This window comes from Scardinius erythrophthalmus, assembly GCF_964197995.2.
Source record: "Scardinius erythrophthalmus genome assembly, chromosome: 1".
Lineage (NCBI taxonomy): Eukaryota > Metazoa > Chordata > Actinopteri > Cypriniformes > Leuciscidae > Scardinius > Scardinius erythrophthalmus.
Window position 1 is genome coordinate 12,009,189 of NC_138221.1, and position 17,535 is coordinate 12,026,723.

Genomic DNA, 17,535 nt, shown 5'->3' on the forward strand with positions numbered 1-17,535 from the left:
ATGCTGTTCATTCTTATTTCATGTTAACTTATTGTAAACCGGGAACCGCACTCCAATGGTTCAAGTCTTATCTCTCAGGTAGGTCCTTTAGGGTATCGTGGAGGGGTGAGGTGTCTAAGACCCAACATCTGGCTACTGGAGTGCCTCAGGGCTCAGTGCTGGGACCGCTTATCTTCTCCATCTACATGACATCACTAGGATCTGTCATTCAGAAACATGTTTTTTTCTATCACTGCTATCATCTAGCAACTGGAGTGCCTTATTTATAGTATTTATATCGTTTTTACCTCTACAACCACGTCCAAGTGATCTGAGGGCGCGTGCGTTTCCTGTTGTGTGACATGTTTGCGCACGTTCTGGCTTAGGCCGGTGACACACTGGATGCGTGGCGTGAGCGTCTCAGCTGCGTGGCGTGTCCGTTTTTATTTCGGCTCCCATGTTAACAGGTTAGAGCTTGCACACTGCGTGCGTGACACGCGCGTCTCAGGCGCGGCTCGAGCCGCGCGGAAAACGCGTGCCTGCTAGAAATAGAACCGACGCCTATTTTTCACGCGACACGCAAGCGTCTTGGAAGCGTTTCCAGGCAAAATTGAATAGGAAAAGATGTTTATATGACATTTTGACACGAATACATATTAATAAATGTCATTTTGATGTTTGAAAGTGTCTTGGGTTTGACATAAATGCAAATATAAATGCAATTTAAAAAAATATTATCGATTTTCAAATACTGCACCTGTCAATATTCTATAGTCTATATTGCCGTCAACACTGCCGACGTTGTCTTTGCTGCTATATATTTATGTTTAACATGAAGTATAGGCCTTCCACAACTCTCTCCCCATGTCACCAATATGTCACCTAGCAGCAGCAGCGCCGCGTCAGACACGCTTCTGGTGTGCAAAGACACAGAAAACGCGACGCAGCCGCCACGCATCTGACACGCAACAGAAACGCCACGCTCACGCCACGCATCCAGTGTGTCACCGGCCTTAGTCTGCGCAAGCGCCGAAAGTGATCTCTCGTGCGTTTTATCGGTAAAAACGATAGAAATACTGTTCGTTTTCTCACACAAACCGCTCGTTTTCGTGTCTTAGGCCATCAATGTGTACTTACGATGGGGAATTGTTTAATTTGCTAAACCTAAAAATATCAAAATTTCTTCACTTCCTTGAGGTAAAAATTCCCAGAAATTCCTTGAGGTAAGCTAAAACATACCAAAATTTAATTTCAAAGTGAACTATCCCTTTAAACCTACCCAAGCGTATCATATGCATGTAAAAACTAATTTTCGTGTATAAATTGCACGATAAACACAATGCATATATATATTTGATAACATTGATATAGAGATGCATTTAGTGTGACCCGGTTGCTCAGACTCGTTTCCTATGCTTTCTTAGTCTTACTCTAATAAAAGGTAAAAACATCAGAAAAAAAAATTATATATATATATATCAGGGTTTCCGTTGTCCGGTAATTGCCGGACATTGACCGAAAAAAAAAAAAAAAGAAATGTCCGACAAAATTAAATCTCTCCGGTCAAATTGTCCGATTAAAATTGCCTAACACCGTGTCCTACATGAGACGCGACGCCGCGACACGCGATAAAAGGTATGTTTTCCATATAATCAGAGTTTTTGTCCTAACCAGACGCTACGGCGACATGCGACGTTTCTAATTTAGAAACAGTTTCTATTTTTCTGCAACGTCGCGCTGGAACATCAAACACAATGTGTGGCAATGATAATCTCTGATACTTGTTATGTGCTTTATTTAATGTTAAATGCGTGAAATGTGACTTTGAATATCATTTGTAGCTGTAAAAGCAACAATTGATATAATTCACCTCAGATCTTGAAATTAAACAAATGGAAACATGAACGTTAAAACTGTGAACAAACAGGTGTATTCTTTGACAAAGAATGTTTTAGTAACTCAGTAGCCTATGTATTTTTTAAATGGTGTAATATCTGTGAATGTTATTATGTAGCTACTTATCCATTTTCTTGCAAGTGCCTCAAGTTTACTCTAGTCGGTAGTCGGTAAAAAAAAAAAAAAGTGATCTCTAAATTAGGCAATTATAGGCAGTGGACTAAACGCTAGTTAGCCATCTCATTCCAAGAACTTTTTGTGTGAAGTGAACAAATCCCTCACACTCAATTTTTCATAACTGTCACAAAGAACCAGCAAAAGTAATGATTATGAATATGTAAAATATTGCAATGAGACATTTTAATTGTCTATTAATAAACAAGTGTTTTCTGTGTCGGCTGCAAAGATGAAGTCTGACTCGCGATCTTCGCAGTAGTGAACGCGCCGGAGAGAGATACACATTTCATACGGATTACATCGTTTTATTTTGTTTTGAAGGGTTCTGTTTAAAAGTAAAGATTTCTGTAAATAATAGATATATTTCTTTTTTTTTTTTTTTAGGTGTGTGAGGCGAGTAGGCTACCTTATACGTTAAATTTCGGTTCATGGATGATAGCTTAACGTTAGCTCCAGTTCAGTTGCTGGCGCCTCCATGTCATGATTATTTATTGTCTGCTATATTTACTTTCTATTTATTAAATCGAGAAAATTGGATAATGAAACACTGATTAAAATTAAGATACAATTAATACAAAACGAAATTCGTTTTAAAGAAAGGCTTTGTGCTTTCTGTTTGAGGTATCTGTGAAAGTTTTAAAGCAGTCTTTTAGTGCCGCTTTGAACGGTCGCGACGCGTCCATAATGGAGAACTGTCACGTAAGATGGTAATATTATTACTATAAATAATAAATCGTGTAATAATCCCGCCCCCCCAATTAAGAGGCGATATTTGACCGGCATATCATCAAAATGTCCGGAAAACAAAACCTCTGCCGGTCACTTTGACCGGCACCATATTTTCCTAGCGGAAACTCTGATATATATATATATATATATATATATATATATATATATATATATATATATATATATATACACTCATGGTAATAAGTGTGGTTTTTGTGTGCTCTTTTACTGTCACATGATGGTCACACACATCTTAAAGATACGTCTTCCACAAAAGCAATGCATCAGATTGTGTATGATATTGAGTTTGTTGATGGTCTTCGCTGTAGAATCTGAAGTTCAGCTGGATTCAGTCAAACTGGAGGTAGAATAGCATAAGACGAGAGCAGGAGGAAGCTTTCCTTATACACTCCATCTAAACAAGACACTACACAGCAAATTTCTGAGTGATAAAAAACCTAGTGTTGGGCAGCTAGTGATAAAATCTGGTGTTAATTTACAAATATTATATGCTTTATCACTTGCTTAGTGATAATGCACAGTGTTTCCTTTGGGTGTTCACACATAATCAACATCTGCGCATGTGCACAGCATGTTCAATCTCCCCGCCCATCATTTGCTCTTCGGTCTCCATGACTACACACCGTGGATTTGCCTGCAAACAACGGTTCTAAGCAAGGTAAGTTAGGCCAGTATTTTTAACTTATCAGCGTGTGATTTATTTATGAACTTGTATCATCACTAAAACAAATTGAATTAATTTTATATTATAATGTTTGTGTGAAAAATAACTTAATTATTTGCCTCATTTTATCCAAATATTGACAGTCAAAGTATGAATAGGCCTACGTTATTTCTAATTTATCACAAGATAACGTTAAATACACAAAGTCGACACTGCATAATCGTCTTTAATTAAGTATTAAAATAAGTGTTGAAATAACATAATATTGATAATTAGTAAGGTATGTCGCTGACTTGTCAGCATTCTCTGCCTCAGTCAGTTTAATTTCGCGCTCTTTTGATCCGCCCTTCATCTTGAGTTTAGCTGCTAGCTACCATTTCACGGTAACATTACGTTAGGCCTAAAATAAGATGTAAAGAATTGTTGGTCCATTTTAACGTATAGTAGCTTAAATAATAAGACACTATAATTTTATTCTCTCCTCCAATTCGTAGGACAGCACCATGACTGAAAGTGAAGCGGTGAGACTAACTAAATTCGTTAATGGAGGACGATGGAGATAGACGTAAGTGACTTCATTTTATTTGTGCAAATTTTAATCGTTTTGTTAAATAAATGCTGCAGTTTTAGCATTTTCTGTGTGATACCGACATTATGCGTTATTTTGGAACTGACAGGATTTAACTTAGATGGTGAAACTTTTTTTTTTTTTTGTAATGTGGCGAAAGTATCGTTAATAGGGTTCCCAACCTTTATAAGACCGTTTATATCTTTCATCCAGTAACTACGGGTTAGTTCTGGTGTTTTGAAATGTCATACAAACGAGAAAGCAGACGTTAATCGAATTGATTGCTATTTAAATAAGATTTTCGTGTGTAACTTAGCGCCCCGGGGCTCGAGCACGGATTTGGCCGAGCACCGGAGGAAACGGCGGTGCTGCGCGTGTGAGGCCTATGCCATCTTGAGAGCGTTTAACGCTCTGTATGTTCTATCTAGCATCGTTCTCGTGGTACTTTGATAACATACGCGTATGTACAGTGCCCCCAAAACGTCTCTTCGCGAGACACGCTCGATACGCGAGGGAAACGCTGCATCAGCCGACAGATAGCAACTCAAGCCCGGGTAACGTTAAACAGGTTTTGTTTCTCCCGACGAGGCATTTTTTTGTCCTATTTTGAATTATTAGTTGAGCAGATGTGCATTAGTGAGTGACCTGAAATTAGAGAGTATTTCTGTACAACTTAGTTCTAGCTTTATAGTTGTACATCTTTAACATTATTTAGTGCTTATGTGTGAATATACAGTTTTAATTGTTTTGACAATTGACATAGGCAAGTGGTAGTTCTTGTGTGTGGGTAATAAACAGAATCTGTAGTAAAATACAAGGTGACCTATAGTGATTATATTGAGTCTGTTAGTTAGCTTTTTCCTATGGAGGACAAGCACCCACTGGCAAACACTTAAACCAACGTCTGTGCCCACACTGTAATGTTGTCATATGCATTTGGTGGCACATTAAATTCTTATTAGTTTTTTGTTTGAATTTGTATCTTGTGTATTTTTTATCTTTCTGTGTCATTTTTGTTTGTATAAAATGTCATTCAAGTTTGCTTAACTTTTACAGGTTGGACAGTAAAGGCAAGAACACAATACATGGACACTAGAAAATATGTAAAACTCAAAGAGCCATGCTTTTTGGAGTTTGTCACTGAAGGTAAGTCTGTTAATGAAGCTATATTATTCAGTAAATGCACAAAGTACTTTGATTTCTTGATGATATTTTTTTTGCGGGGGTAGTAATGAAGTTATTGTTTTACAGCAAAAAAAGCATTTGCCATTCGAGAACAGACACCTGTTAAGGTAACGGATGACACCTCTACAGAAGTGGACGTGGATGTATTTCCTGAAATTGTTGCTGAAAGGGGCATGTGCTTTAGTTTACATACTAATGATGGTAATTATGTTTATACTTTTCTGGTCTTATTTTAAAATTGTGATGATGTTTACATTTTTGCTAGTAATATTTGTATATACTGTATACAGATTCCACTTCTGCACATGAGTTGTCCCCTCTTCTGACTGATGGGAACTGTCAGCAAGTCTTCAACCTTTACTGAATGCAATAAAACATCTGCATTCCCTTCCAAAAGACCCAGGTTGGATGATTCCAAGCTTGCAAAAGAGGTTGGTAAGACAAGGGATCTAACCCAGCTTAAAGAAAATGTTCTCCAGTTTATCAAAAATGCTGTTCTATAGACAATGTGTACATTTTGGTGTTGTCTGTTTAGACCATTGAAGACATCCTAAAGTGCAAACCTGTTGGTGTAGAAGTGATGCAGCACTATAAAGACACTGAAACTTTTCAGTACCGTCAGGAGATTGTAAAGGACCCAAAGAAGTCCACATCCATCTTTCACATTTTTCTTCAATTCCGGGACACCAAGGGTTTGGTGAGTATTCATGCTAGCTGACTTAACAATCCAAAGTATTAGATTTTAGCTTCTCTACTGCAACCTTCACCTATTATGGAATATAAACTATGGGGCATATCTTCTAAGTGCCATATCAGTGTAGATCAGTACATGATTTATGAACATCTGATTTGTTTTTTTCTGACTCTACACTGTGCTAAAATGTTACCAGTGCTAATTTCTGATGTCATTATTTGGTACTGTGTAAGCACACTGTTGTTTTTTTTTTTTTTTTTTTCAGATCCATCAAGACTTAGCTTTGATGTTTGGCCTGGAAACAGCATTTTTAGAGAAGTGGAATACCTCCTTCAAGGAAAATGTGATTAAGGAGGCAAAACTCTAAATCCATCTGAAAAAAACAATGGAGACAACAGTAATGAAGGTAAAAGTACTTGACGGTTCTCTAGAAAATGCTACAATTTGTATTTATGAAAGCTAACGAAATGTGCTCTCTGTGTCCTGTAATAATAGAATGGGATAGTGACATAGCACCCCTGCTTTTGCTGTTACACCTCCTTGCACCCCAACCCTCTGGAAGGAAGAGAGCAGCCAAGATCAGTGTGAGAGATGCTGTTTGTCGCCTCCTGAAATTTGAAAAGGTTAGCTTATGTTCTGGTTTTTTTCTTAAACATAGCAAATATCATAACTGTAAACCAAACCATAAGAACAGTGAACTGTTATAACTAAAGCATGTAGGGTTTTTCTTTGTTTCAAAGATGTAATTTTCTCTCAAGAGTCTAAATTTGTGCTAAATATACTATGTTCTTATTTTAAATGTATGCTAGACTTTATGGCATTTAAGTAATTTTTATATTGTTATTAATCAGTCCTGCAGAAGTTTGGAGGACCATCTATCAGAGGTGGAGGACAGACAGCCCTATCTTCTGGCCACTGGACAAATCAAAGCAGATGTGCTTAAGTTCTACATTGTGGTCGACAAGAATCTCATACCCTGTCAAGCAAGTACTTCACTTGGAGCTTTTTAAAACTCATTTTGTCTTTGGTGCACAATATGACCCATCTCTCAGCAACATGTTCACCTTTATCCAGACAACAGTCTACAAAATCCATCCTAGCACATCCAGCCAATCATCATGCACTCGAAATTCTGATATTGTTGACGAAATGCCTGTTTTCAGCAAAATACTAAATATATTAATGTTCAGAGAACAAGTTTTCTTGTTGTTAAAAGACTGAGTCTACGTTTATTGAACAGGTCCATGCCTACAGATTATTTGACAAAGCAACTCAACATGTATGGATAGTGAACAAAGACAACTTAAGGAATATTTCTTGCACAGAAAAATTCAAACAGGAAATCTGTTTGATGCACAGATTTCCTATGGTGCTGACTCATTTTTCTACATAGTTGCAAAAAATGAACGTGTTTGAAACACTCAGTAGAGATTTGTGATTATTTAGCCTATAAAGGAATAGTATATTTTATGAGAATGAATGTATGTTTAAACCAGACATGGTTAACATTGATGAGTTAAATGATTGATGACATGTTAAATTGATGTTGTATTTTCAATTTAAAGATGTTATTGCAGTGTGTTTACTTGTTAAAAAAACTTTGAGTCAATTTCTATTGAAAATGTCCGAGTATTTAAGTATATCAACATGTACAGATGTTCTATGGTGCTGACTCAATTTTCTACATTTTTATAAAAAAAAAATGAATTTGTTTTAATTGAAACTCAGTAGAGATTTATATTTAAGTAATATTTCTCATAATGAATGTGTATTTTCATACCATTGTTAAGTTGCTATTGAATTGGAGACTAACAGAGTTGTTTTATTCAATTCTATGCTTGATGTATTAAAATATATAAAAAAAATTAAAGTCATAGTCACTTGGTTTTTTGAAAAATATCTACAGGTTTATTTTTTAAATTTCATCTGCATTAACATTTTAAAATAAGTATTTATATTATTTACATTAAATCAACATAAAACAAATACACTGGGGTTGTGATTAATCACCATAAAGTGTTAAATGTGTACACTTAAGAGTGATAATTTCTCAACACCTTGAGTGATAAAATTATACACTAATGCGGTGTTTGAAAAATAAACACTTTCGACAGTGTTGTTTTAACACTAGCAAAGATGGACCTGTATGTTCACCCGGGAAGTGATAATTTTAACACCCATAGTAACAAATCTTCCAACATATTTTTGCTGTGTAACGAAATTAGCATTGATTAATACTAGTAGGCTACTACTAAAAAATTGCATGTTCATTGTTGATCACTTTTATCACACATTTTTAAAAACAACAAAAACTCTCTGAAAGTGTCACACATATGAGGTGGTGATCTCAAGATGCATGTACAGAAAGTACAATAGAAATACTTTAATGTTAATCACAGAAAATACTCTCAAGGGAATAAAGTAACAATAAAATTCGTTTTTTAAATTCCCCATGGGCGAATTCCCCACCTCGGCTACGCAGAGAAGGTACTATTTTTTTTTTTAAGTTTAATTTTACAATTATTTCAAATACTCTTTGTTTGCATTAAAACCATGTCAATCTGCAAAACAAAACATGGTTTCTGCATAAAATTCATTTTCACAGTTAATTAGGGATGTTTTTAAGGAACAACCACATCCACTTTTAAATTCAATATGGGTTTATATTTTAGTGAAATGTTATGGAAATGTCAGATGAGGGATGAAATAACAGTTTAAGTCCGTAAACTGGCACGGACCACATTACAAAACGTTAGTGGACGAAAAGAACGAACAACTCAAACCCGAAGACTCAAGAGGTGAACTAATTATTTGTGTTTCCTCTAGATCTGAGTTGTTAGTTCAACACATCATATCCCCATAAGCTGAAGCTATCCAGCCTTTACAGGTTTAAACGAGAACACATCAAAACACAACAACACAGCAAACACAAATAAGGGTTACTAATGTAGACAAACAGCCGTCTCATTCTATCTCAGTCATGTGTGGAGGAAAGTATAGTTTATTAGGCAATTAAAGAGCCAACCCAAAAAGCAATTATAATACTTAATGGTTTTCAGATATTATGACAGTAATATCATGATGGTATGATATTATATTTTGCATCTGGGTTTTCTAAATAAATCATAAATGGAAGAACAATTATCATTTTAAAAACAAAAATGAAGAACAAAATAAAAATAAATTGTGTGTTACAGCCTCTTCTTCAGCTTAAGCGTTTACTTTCCTTCATGAAAGAGTAAGCACAATACTGAGATATATTTGGATTATAAGACAAGTGACCATATATATGAAACTCATAAGCACGCACAACAAAATAATTTATATCATGAAGCAAAATGATATACAAGATTAAACTTTTTGACATTGTTCTTGCGAAAGAACTTTGATCTGAATCCACAGTTGAATCTGCTGGTTTTAAATATTAACTTTAGTCACTGTGAAAACTTAAGATAAAGTTTCTTAGTCATGTCGGTTATGGCTGGTTATGAAAGATTTATCCAGATTATATTTTATTGCTTGATGCATTATTGTGTCACATTTGGCGAATACACAGTATCAAACCTGAAAGTGTTGGATCTGAAGAGGATCTACTTACAGTGAACGTGTTTTGTATGTTTGAGTAGAGAAGATGGATGATTGAAACGCTTCCCACATGCAGTGCAGTGATACGGCTTTTCTCCAGTGTGAATAATCCGGTGCAGTTTTAAATTGTCCGCTCTAGTAAAAGTCTTCTCACACTCAAAGCACACGTACTCTCTCACACCAGTGTGGATTTTCTGATGTGCACGTAAACTATACAGCCATGAAAAACTCTTTCCACACACAGAACATGAATGCGGCTTCTCCTTCGTATGAACTCTCAGGTGTGTCTTCAGGACTGAATTCAACAAAAACGTTTTGCCACATTGGTCACATGTGAAGGGCTTCTCTCCGGTGTGGATTTTTATGTGTTCCTTAAGGTGTGTTGATTTAGTGAAGCTCTTTCCACACTGATCACAAATGAACGGTCTCTCTCCAGTGTGAACTCTCATGTGATCCGTAAGATATGCTTTATCTGTGAAACTCTTTCCACACTGATCACACGTGTGCGGTTTCTCTCCAGTGTGGATCCTCTCATGTCTTTTCAGAGATGTCGACTGATTGAATCTCTTGTCACAGTGTGAACACTTGTAAGGTTTCTCGCATGTATGAACTCTGTTGTGTTCCTTAAGTCTTCCTTTTTTTATGAAACTCTTCCTGCATTGGTCGCATGTGAACGGCTTCTCTCCAGTGTGAACACTCAAGACTACATTTGGTTGTGTTCTTTCCACATTGAGTGCAGGTGAACGATTTCTTAAATCTTTCTGTTTGGTTTGAAAGTAACTCAAAGGTTTTTCTCCAGTTTTGACATTATTTTTCTCCTTAACTTCATTCTCTTCGTTTTCTTTAATCAAATCTGAAATAAGGGTAAACACGATTCATTTTCAGGAGCTAAAAAAAAAAAAAAAAAAAAGAGAAAAGTGAAGGACATAAAAGTGAACCCTGATGTAACTGTGGACATTAGGCAAAACCTAAACATGTTGATGCATTTTTATTAAGTGTACATCCCTGCAACTTACCATGAATGAGGTACATTGATTTTAAAATTATTATTTAAAAAAATATTATAGGCACAAATCTCATGTTTCTATGGGGAGAACAATTAAATATGTTTGATCAACTACACAATTATCTAATATACATTTTGTCAGGATTGTCTTTCCACAGTTCATAGAAAGTGTCTCTTATTATTTATTGCTACAGCTAGATTATTCAACAACTGTAAATATTTTTCTTATTACAACAAATCTAAATCTAAAACTGCTTGAAGAATAAACACCAACCTCTTTGTTCTTCAGGATCTTCAGTGTTTCATTCTGCAGGGTTCTGGATCACTCATGTTCTCACTGTCCTCTTTAATAAACTCAGTCTTTGCAGATTTCAGCCTTTCCTGATGCTCTGATGCTCGTCTTCACTTGTAGCTGATGGGAATTTACAGCATTTATTGGAGAATTAATGTGGGAGGAGCTTCACTGACCATGATGATGATGTGATTGCTGTGGGAGGAGCTTCACTGAGAGTCCTGAATTATCTGGACGACTGGCTAATATTAGCCCAGTCAAAGGAGGAATTGGTGTCACGCAGGACTTTACTGTTGGCCCATCTGGATCAGCTGGGTCTCAGAGTCAACTGGACCAAGAGCATACAGTTCCCCAGTCAGGAAATATCCTTTCTGGGGATAGATTTGGACTCCAGGTCTATGAAGGCGCGCCTGATGCGAGAGCGCGCGGCGGCAATTCAGCGCTTTGCAGCGACATTCACCGTAGGGAAGCATCTTCCCCTCAGAATGTTTCAGAGGATGATGGGTCTTATGGCCTCAGCCTTGACTGTGCTGTGGCTGGGACTGCTACACATGCGCCCCTTTCAGCTGTGGCTGAGACGGCGCGTACCAGCGAAAGTGTGGGAAAACAGGTTCACTTTGTCTCACGACAAATCAGACATGCATTGCAGCTCTGAAACCGTGGATGAACACCGGCTGGTACCAGAACTTGGGCGCCGCCTCTCAAATCAAAGTCATCTCGACAGACGCCTCCAACATGGGTTGGGGTGCCCTGTACGAAGGAAGACCTTCCATGGGCTTGTGATCAGACGCAGAAAAGCGGAGAGATGAAAGCGGTCGAAAACGTCCTCCAGTTTTTTCTCCCTTCTGGTCAGAACAGACAACACCTCAGTGGTGTCGTACATAAACCGCCAGGGTGGTCTCAAGTCCCGGAGCCTTCTTGCATTGGCAAGACGCCTCCTCACATGGGCCCAGCACCATCTGGGCTCGCTGAGAGCGGCACATGTGCCGGGCGTCCTGAATGTGGGCCCAGATATGTTATCCAGGGCCAAGCTCTCCCCAGGAGAATGGGCTCTGCATCCTATGATGGTGCAAAATATCTGGGACATTTTCGGCAGAGCAGAGGTAGACCTGTTCGCGTCACAGACCAACGCTCACTGCCCAGTGTTCTTTTCGAAAGAAAGGGACGCGCTGGCCCAGATCTGGCCCAAGCGCCCTCTCTATGCGTTTCCCCTGGTCGCCTTGTTACCACAGGTAATCAAGCGAATCAGGGAGACCAAATGCTCGATACTCCTGATAGCCCCGCTATCAGGAGTTATGGGATAATCAAGTATGGTTCCCAGAGTTGATGGAACTGGGGAACACAGCTCCATGGCTGATTCCGCTGAGGAGGGACCTGCTGTCTCAGGCCCAGGGTGCAGTTTGGCACCCGTACCCCGAGCTGTGGGCCCTACATGTATGGGCGATCAACCATCACCATTTCACCTCCCAGAGGGAGTGCTGAACACGATCACACAGGCTAGAGTTTCGTCTACTAGACAGCTCTATGCGTCCAAATGGTCAGTGATCGCTGAATGGTGTTCAGCTCACGGCTTTAACCCGCTAAGTGGCGAGGTAGCGGTGGTGCTTTCTTTCCTGCAGGAGCTGCTGGATCGCGGTAGAACCCCATCCACGCTCAAAGTGTATGTGGCGGCTATAGTGGCTTTCGCGAAGCCCGCGAACGGCCAGTCACTGGGAAAGAACAACCTTATAATCCGTTTCGGGTGCTAGGAGGCTGAACCCTCCTCGACCACCCTCGGTTCCAGTGTGGGACCTTTCCACGGTCCTTGAGGCCATGAAAGGTAAACCATTCAAACCATTACATGCAATGGAACTAAAGTACCTATTCTTCAAAACTGCTTTTCTGCTGGCGCTAGCCTCAGTTGGGCCTGATAATTTGGGCCTAACAACTCTAAAGTTATCCTCAAACCAAGGCATTGTTACGTCCCGAAGGTGCTTGCGACTCCATTCAGAGTGCAAGTTATTTCCCTTTCGGCTCTCCCTGCGTCCTACAGTGAGGCTGGGGTTAAACTCCTTTGCCCAGTTAGGGCTTTAAGGATTTATGTGCAATGCTCTGCCGCCTATAGGCAAACAGAGCAGCTTTTAAGTTCATTCAGTGGCTGCGTCAAAGGGCTGGCCATCTCGAAATAGACCTTGTCCAGATGGATAGTGGATGCCATCACGTCAGCCTATGCCTCCAAGGGCCTGGATTGTCCCTTGGGGATTAGGGCCCACTCGACTAGAGGCATGGCCTCGTCGTGGGCATGGACAAGTGGGTGACACCCCATGATATTTGTATGGCAGCAGGCTGGGCCTCGCTGTCTACATTTATAAGGTTTTATAACCTAGAAGTGCCTGCCTTACAGGCTAGACTGTTCTCAGTCTTTGGTGTCTTATGATCCTTCAGAAATCATTCTAATATGCTGATTTATGATCAATGTTGGAAACAGTTGTGCTGCTTAATATTTTTTTTATAACCTGAGATACTTTTTTCAGGATTATTTGATGAATAAAAAGTTAAAAAGAACTGTATTTATTTAGAATAGAAATCTTTTGTAACAATATACACTACCGTTCAAAAGTTTGGGAACAATAACTTTTTTTTTAAAGAAATTAGTACTTTAATTCAACAAGGATGCGTTAAATTGATAAAAGGTGATGGTAACGATTTATATTGTTAGAAATGTTTTTATTTTGAATAAATGCTGTTTTTATGAATAAATGCTGTTAACGTTTTACTCAATGAATCCTGAAAAAAAGTATTCCAAAAAAATATATTAAACAGCACAACTGTTTCCATCATTGATAATAACTGAGTATCATATCATCATATTAGAATGATTTCTGAAGGATCATAAGACACCAAAGACTGGAGTACTTGCTGATGAAAATTCAGCTTTGCATCACAAAAATAAATTACATTTTAAAATATATTAAAAAAAGAGAACCATTATTTTAAATTGTAATAATATTTCATAATATTACTGTTTTTTGTTTTGTTTTTGTTTTTTTAACTGCAGGCTTGATGAGCATAAGAGACTTCTTTCAAAAACATTAAAAATAGTAATGTTTCCAAACTTTTGACTGGTACTGTATGTTAATTTGCCAAGTGTAAGTTTTCCTACATTTTGAAGCGTTTAGTTTTACAAATTGGGACAATCTTTGAAGCATGAACAAATCATGGTTTTGGTCATCACATTAAAAATAACATTAAAACTGAATTAAGTGCTGAAAAAAGTGTGATGGACTTGAAAGTCCTTGATTACTGCTTGAATTTTACTCTCAAAAGGATGTATGAACCCTGAAACGAATAATGTAAAAAATTTGAATATTTCTGCCACAATACCATGGTTACAGTTCGCATTACTACATTAAATCCAAAGGGAATATTGCTGATTTCTGGACTTAAAAGCGATATTACTTAAAACTTCATGAACTTGTTTCTCCTGGCTTCCAAGTCAGTGCTGTTTGATCTGATATACAGTATATGGTTAATAAAAGAGAATTCTGTGTTGGGTGAGTAAATCATGGGCTAATTTTTAATTTAGGGTGAAATATCCCTTTAATTCAGTATTAATAACATCGCAGCGAGATCTAGTGAGAAAGCATTTGAATTCAGCGCAGTATTAACGACACTTAAGTCATCCTATGGGTATATGACATCTTCCTCAAAAGGCCTTTATTATCCCACCGGAGCCATATGGAGCACTTTTATGTACTTCAAAACCGAAACTGCAATTGACTGCCATTTTAAAGCTTGGAAGAGCCAGGACATTTTTAATATAACTCTGATTGTATTCGTCTGAAAGAAGAATGTCATACACACCTAGGATGACATGAGGGTGAGTAAATCATGGGCTAATTTTCCTTTTTGGGCAAACTATCCCTTTAAAATGCTTTCTCAATGGATCTCCTAGCGTTGCGTAGTAACGTTGTTTCGTGATCGAGATCGGCCCACGAGTAAACCGCTGTCTAGTATTGCTCCGAGCGGATAAACTGTTTGCGCTGCGCAGCTCAAACGAGTAGTGTGGTTTCATTCTGCTTTCGTTTGCCGTGTGATGTTTCTCGTATGCGGCAGAAATGGCAGCTCTCTCTTAAAAAAGGTTGCAAAATGTGACAATTTACTCGCAGTCTAGAGCCCTGTATAGTTCTTTATTTCTGCTTTTAATGAGTGCCACCTACTGTCAGAGAGCGCATTTATGTTTTTTTGCATTGATCTGAACTGACAAATGACATTTACCTGTTGGTTGAACAAGTTAATAGATATCAATCAATCAACAAAATGTCCTGGAGGAATGTTACAAAATGTAACTTTTCATGCTACCGATTTCCTACAGTGGCCAGAAAGAACAGGGGAGACACTTTGTTTCTCTCAATATGACTCTCGAGTAGCTTCGAGTAGCTTCTCGCTCCAAAGCTAATCGCCGTCACTCTCTCACTTCTCCCTCGCTCTACCACGCAGTCCCCCCACACACATACTTGCCGGCTCGACACACACACCAGCGCACAAGTATAAACATCAGGCCACTTCATGAGTTTTCTCAGATCGGATAGCTATCTGATTTATCAAAACGATTTCATTTACACCACATAAATGCGTTTTTTCAAAATGGATATAAATCCGATCTTCAATTTCCGCACTATATGCAGATTTAATGAAGTTCACGTCACCGAAAGCAACAGTTATGAGCTACATTTTATTGATCATCAGCTAAAATTTCTAAATCAAAGACCGCAATAAGAGAGAGCGGCAACAGCCCTGGTAAGATCATTTAGTTTCTTTACTTTTAATGATGATGATTGTGTGTTAAGCGTATGTGACTTTCCCTTTGATTTGTACGGTGACCGGGAGGGGACATGTTCGGTTCACTTATTTTTGTCGTGGCCACAACATATAAACTCGTGGGAACGTCATAATATCTCGTGGGAACGTCATATTAAGTCGTGGCCACAAGATCATTTTGTTGAGGTAACGACATCATTATGTCGTGGCCACGCGATGCAAAGTCGTGGCCTCAAGATCATATGTTGAGGGAACGATATATTTTTCTCGTGGCCACGAGATCATTTTGTTGAGGTAACGACATCATTATGTCGTGGCCACGCGTTGAGGGAGCCACAGCGGCCAATACTGTAACCGTACCATAGACTGGGCTACAGCAGAGATGGAGATGACAGAAGAAATAACATTTTACTTTAAATTAGGAATGTCATATAAAGATATAGTGCGGTCTTTGGCATTAAGACATGCGTACGTTATAAGTGAAAGACACATGAAGCGCATACTTAGACTTTGTCGCACGCATATTTAGGGACCGTCTCAAAATTGCATGCGACATTGGCATAAACATTTCTAACTTCAATAGCATTTGAAGACAATGACTTACAGTCATAAAACCAACTGTACACTGTTCACCCAGGTCATATGTATGATGCACACCTTTTAGATTTTTGATATTTATGAAAATAAACTGCTAAATCATATATGCAAATATTGTAGGCCTATTTCACGACTGCCACATAGCCTACCTGACACCTAGATGAACAATGGACAGTTGGTTTTATGACTTTAAGTCATTGTCTTCAAATGCTATTGAGCTTTAAATGTGGTCATATTCTGTATATGATCCCACACAGTAGTGAAATACATAGCATTATTTGCATATGATAGCAGTTTACTGTCATATCAAAAATATTAAAGGTGTGCATCATACATGAGACATATTAACAATATACAGTTGGTTTTATGACTAAGTCATTGTCTTCAAATGATATTGAGCTTTAAATATTCTCATATTTTGTGTATGATCCCATACAGTATGTGAAATAGGCCTACAATATTTGCATATGATTTAGCAGTTTATTGTCATAAATATCAAAAATATTAAAGGTGTGCATCATACATGAGACCTATATTAACAATATACAGTTGGTTTTATGACTAAGTCATTGTCTTCAAATGATATTGAGCTTTAAATATTGTCATATTTTGTGTATGATCCCATACAGTATGTGAAATAGGCCTACAATATTTGCATATGATTTAGCATTGTTATGATTTAACAATCTAAAAGGTGTGCATCATACATGAGACAATGTACATGACTGTAAGTCATTGTCTTCAAATGCTGTTGAAGTTAGAAATGTTTATGCCAATGTCGCATGTAATTTTGAGACGGTCCCTATATGCGTGCGACTAAGTCTAAGTATGCGCTTCATGTGTCTTTCACTTATAACGTACCCATGTCTTAATACCAAAGACCGCACTATATCTTTATATGACATTTCTAATTTAAAGTAAAATATTATTTCTTCTGTCATCTCCATCTCTGCTGTAGCCCAGTCTATGGTACGGTTACAGTATTGGCCGCTGTGGCTCCCTCAACGCGTGGCCACGACATAATGATGTCGTTACCTCAACAAAATGATCTCGTGGCCACGAGAAAAATATATCGTTCCCTCAACATATGATCTCGAGGCCACGATTTTGCATCGCGTGGCCACGACATGATGTCGTTACCTCAACAAAATGATCTCGTGGCCACGACTTAATATGACGTTCCCACGAGATATTATGACGTTCCCACGACTTAATATCACGTTCCCACGAGTTTATATGTTGTGGCCACGACAAAAATAAGTGAACCGAACATGTCCCCTCCCGGTCACCATAGATTTGCGATAGTTCGCACGTTGGCTCGATGAAAAGATGCTCAGCTGCT

At 38.2% G+C, this 17,535-nt stretch overlaps 1 protein-coding gene across 1 annotated transcript in view; it reads right to left on the reverse strand.

Annotated features, from left to right (window-relative positions):
- Nucleotides 1–147: 147 nt before the first annotated feature.
- Nucleotides 148–17,535, reverse strand: part of LOC308695014 (uncharacterized protein) — a gene marked incomplete at its 5' end in the record, with an annotated part of 39,502 nt that continues 22,114 nt past the window's right edge. Inside the window, one exon of the mRNA XM_081372912.1 lies at nt 148–201. Coding sequence (XP_081229038.1) covers nt 195–201 — 7 coding nt within the window. The 3' untranslated portion in view covers nt 148–194. The remainder of the gene's footprint in view (nt 202–17,535) is intronic.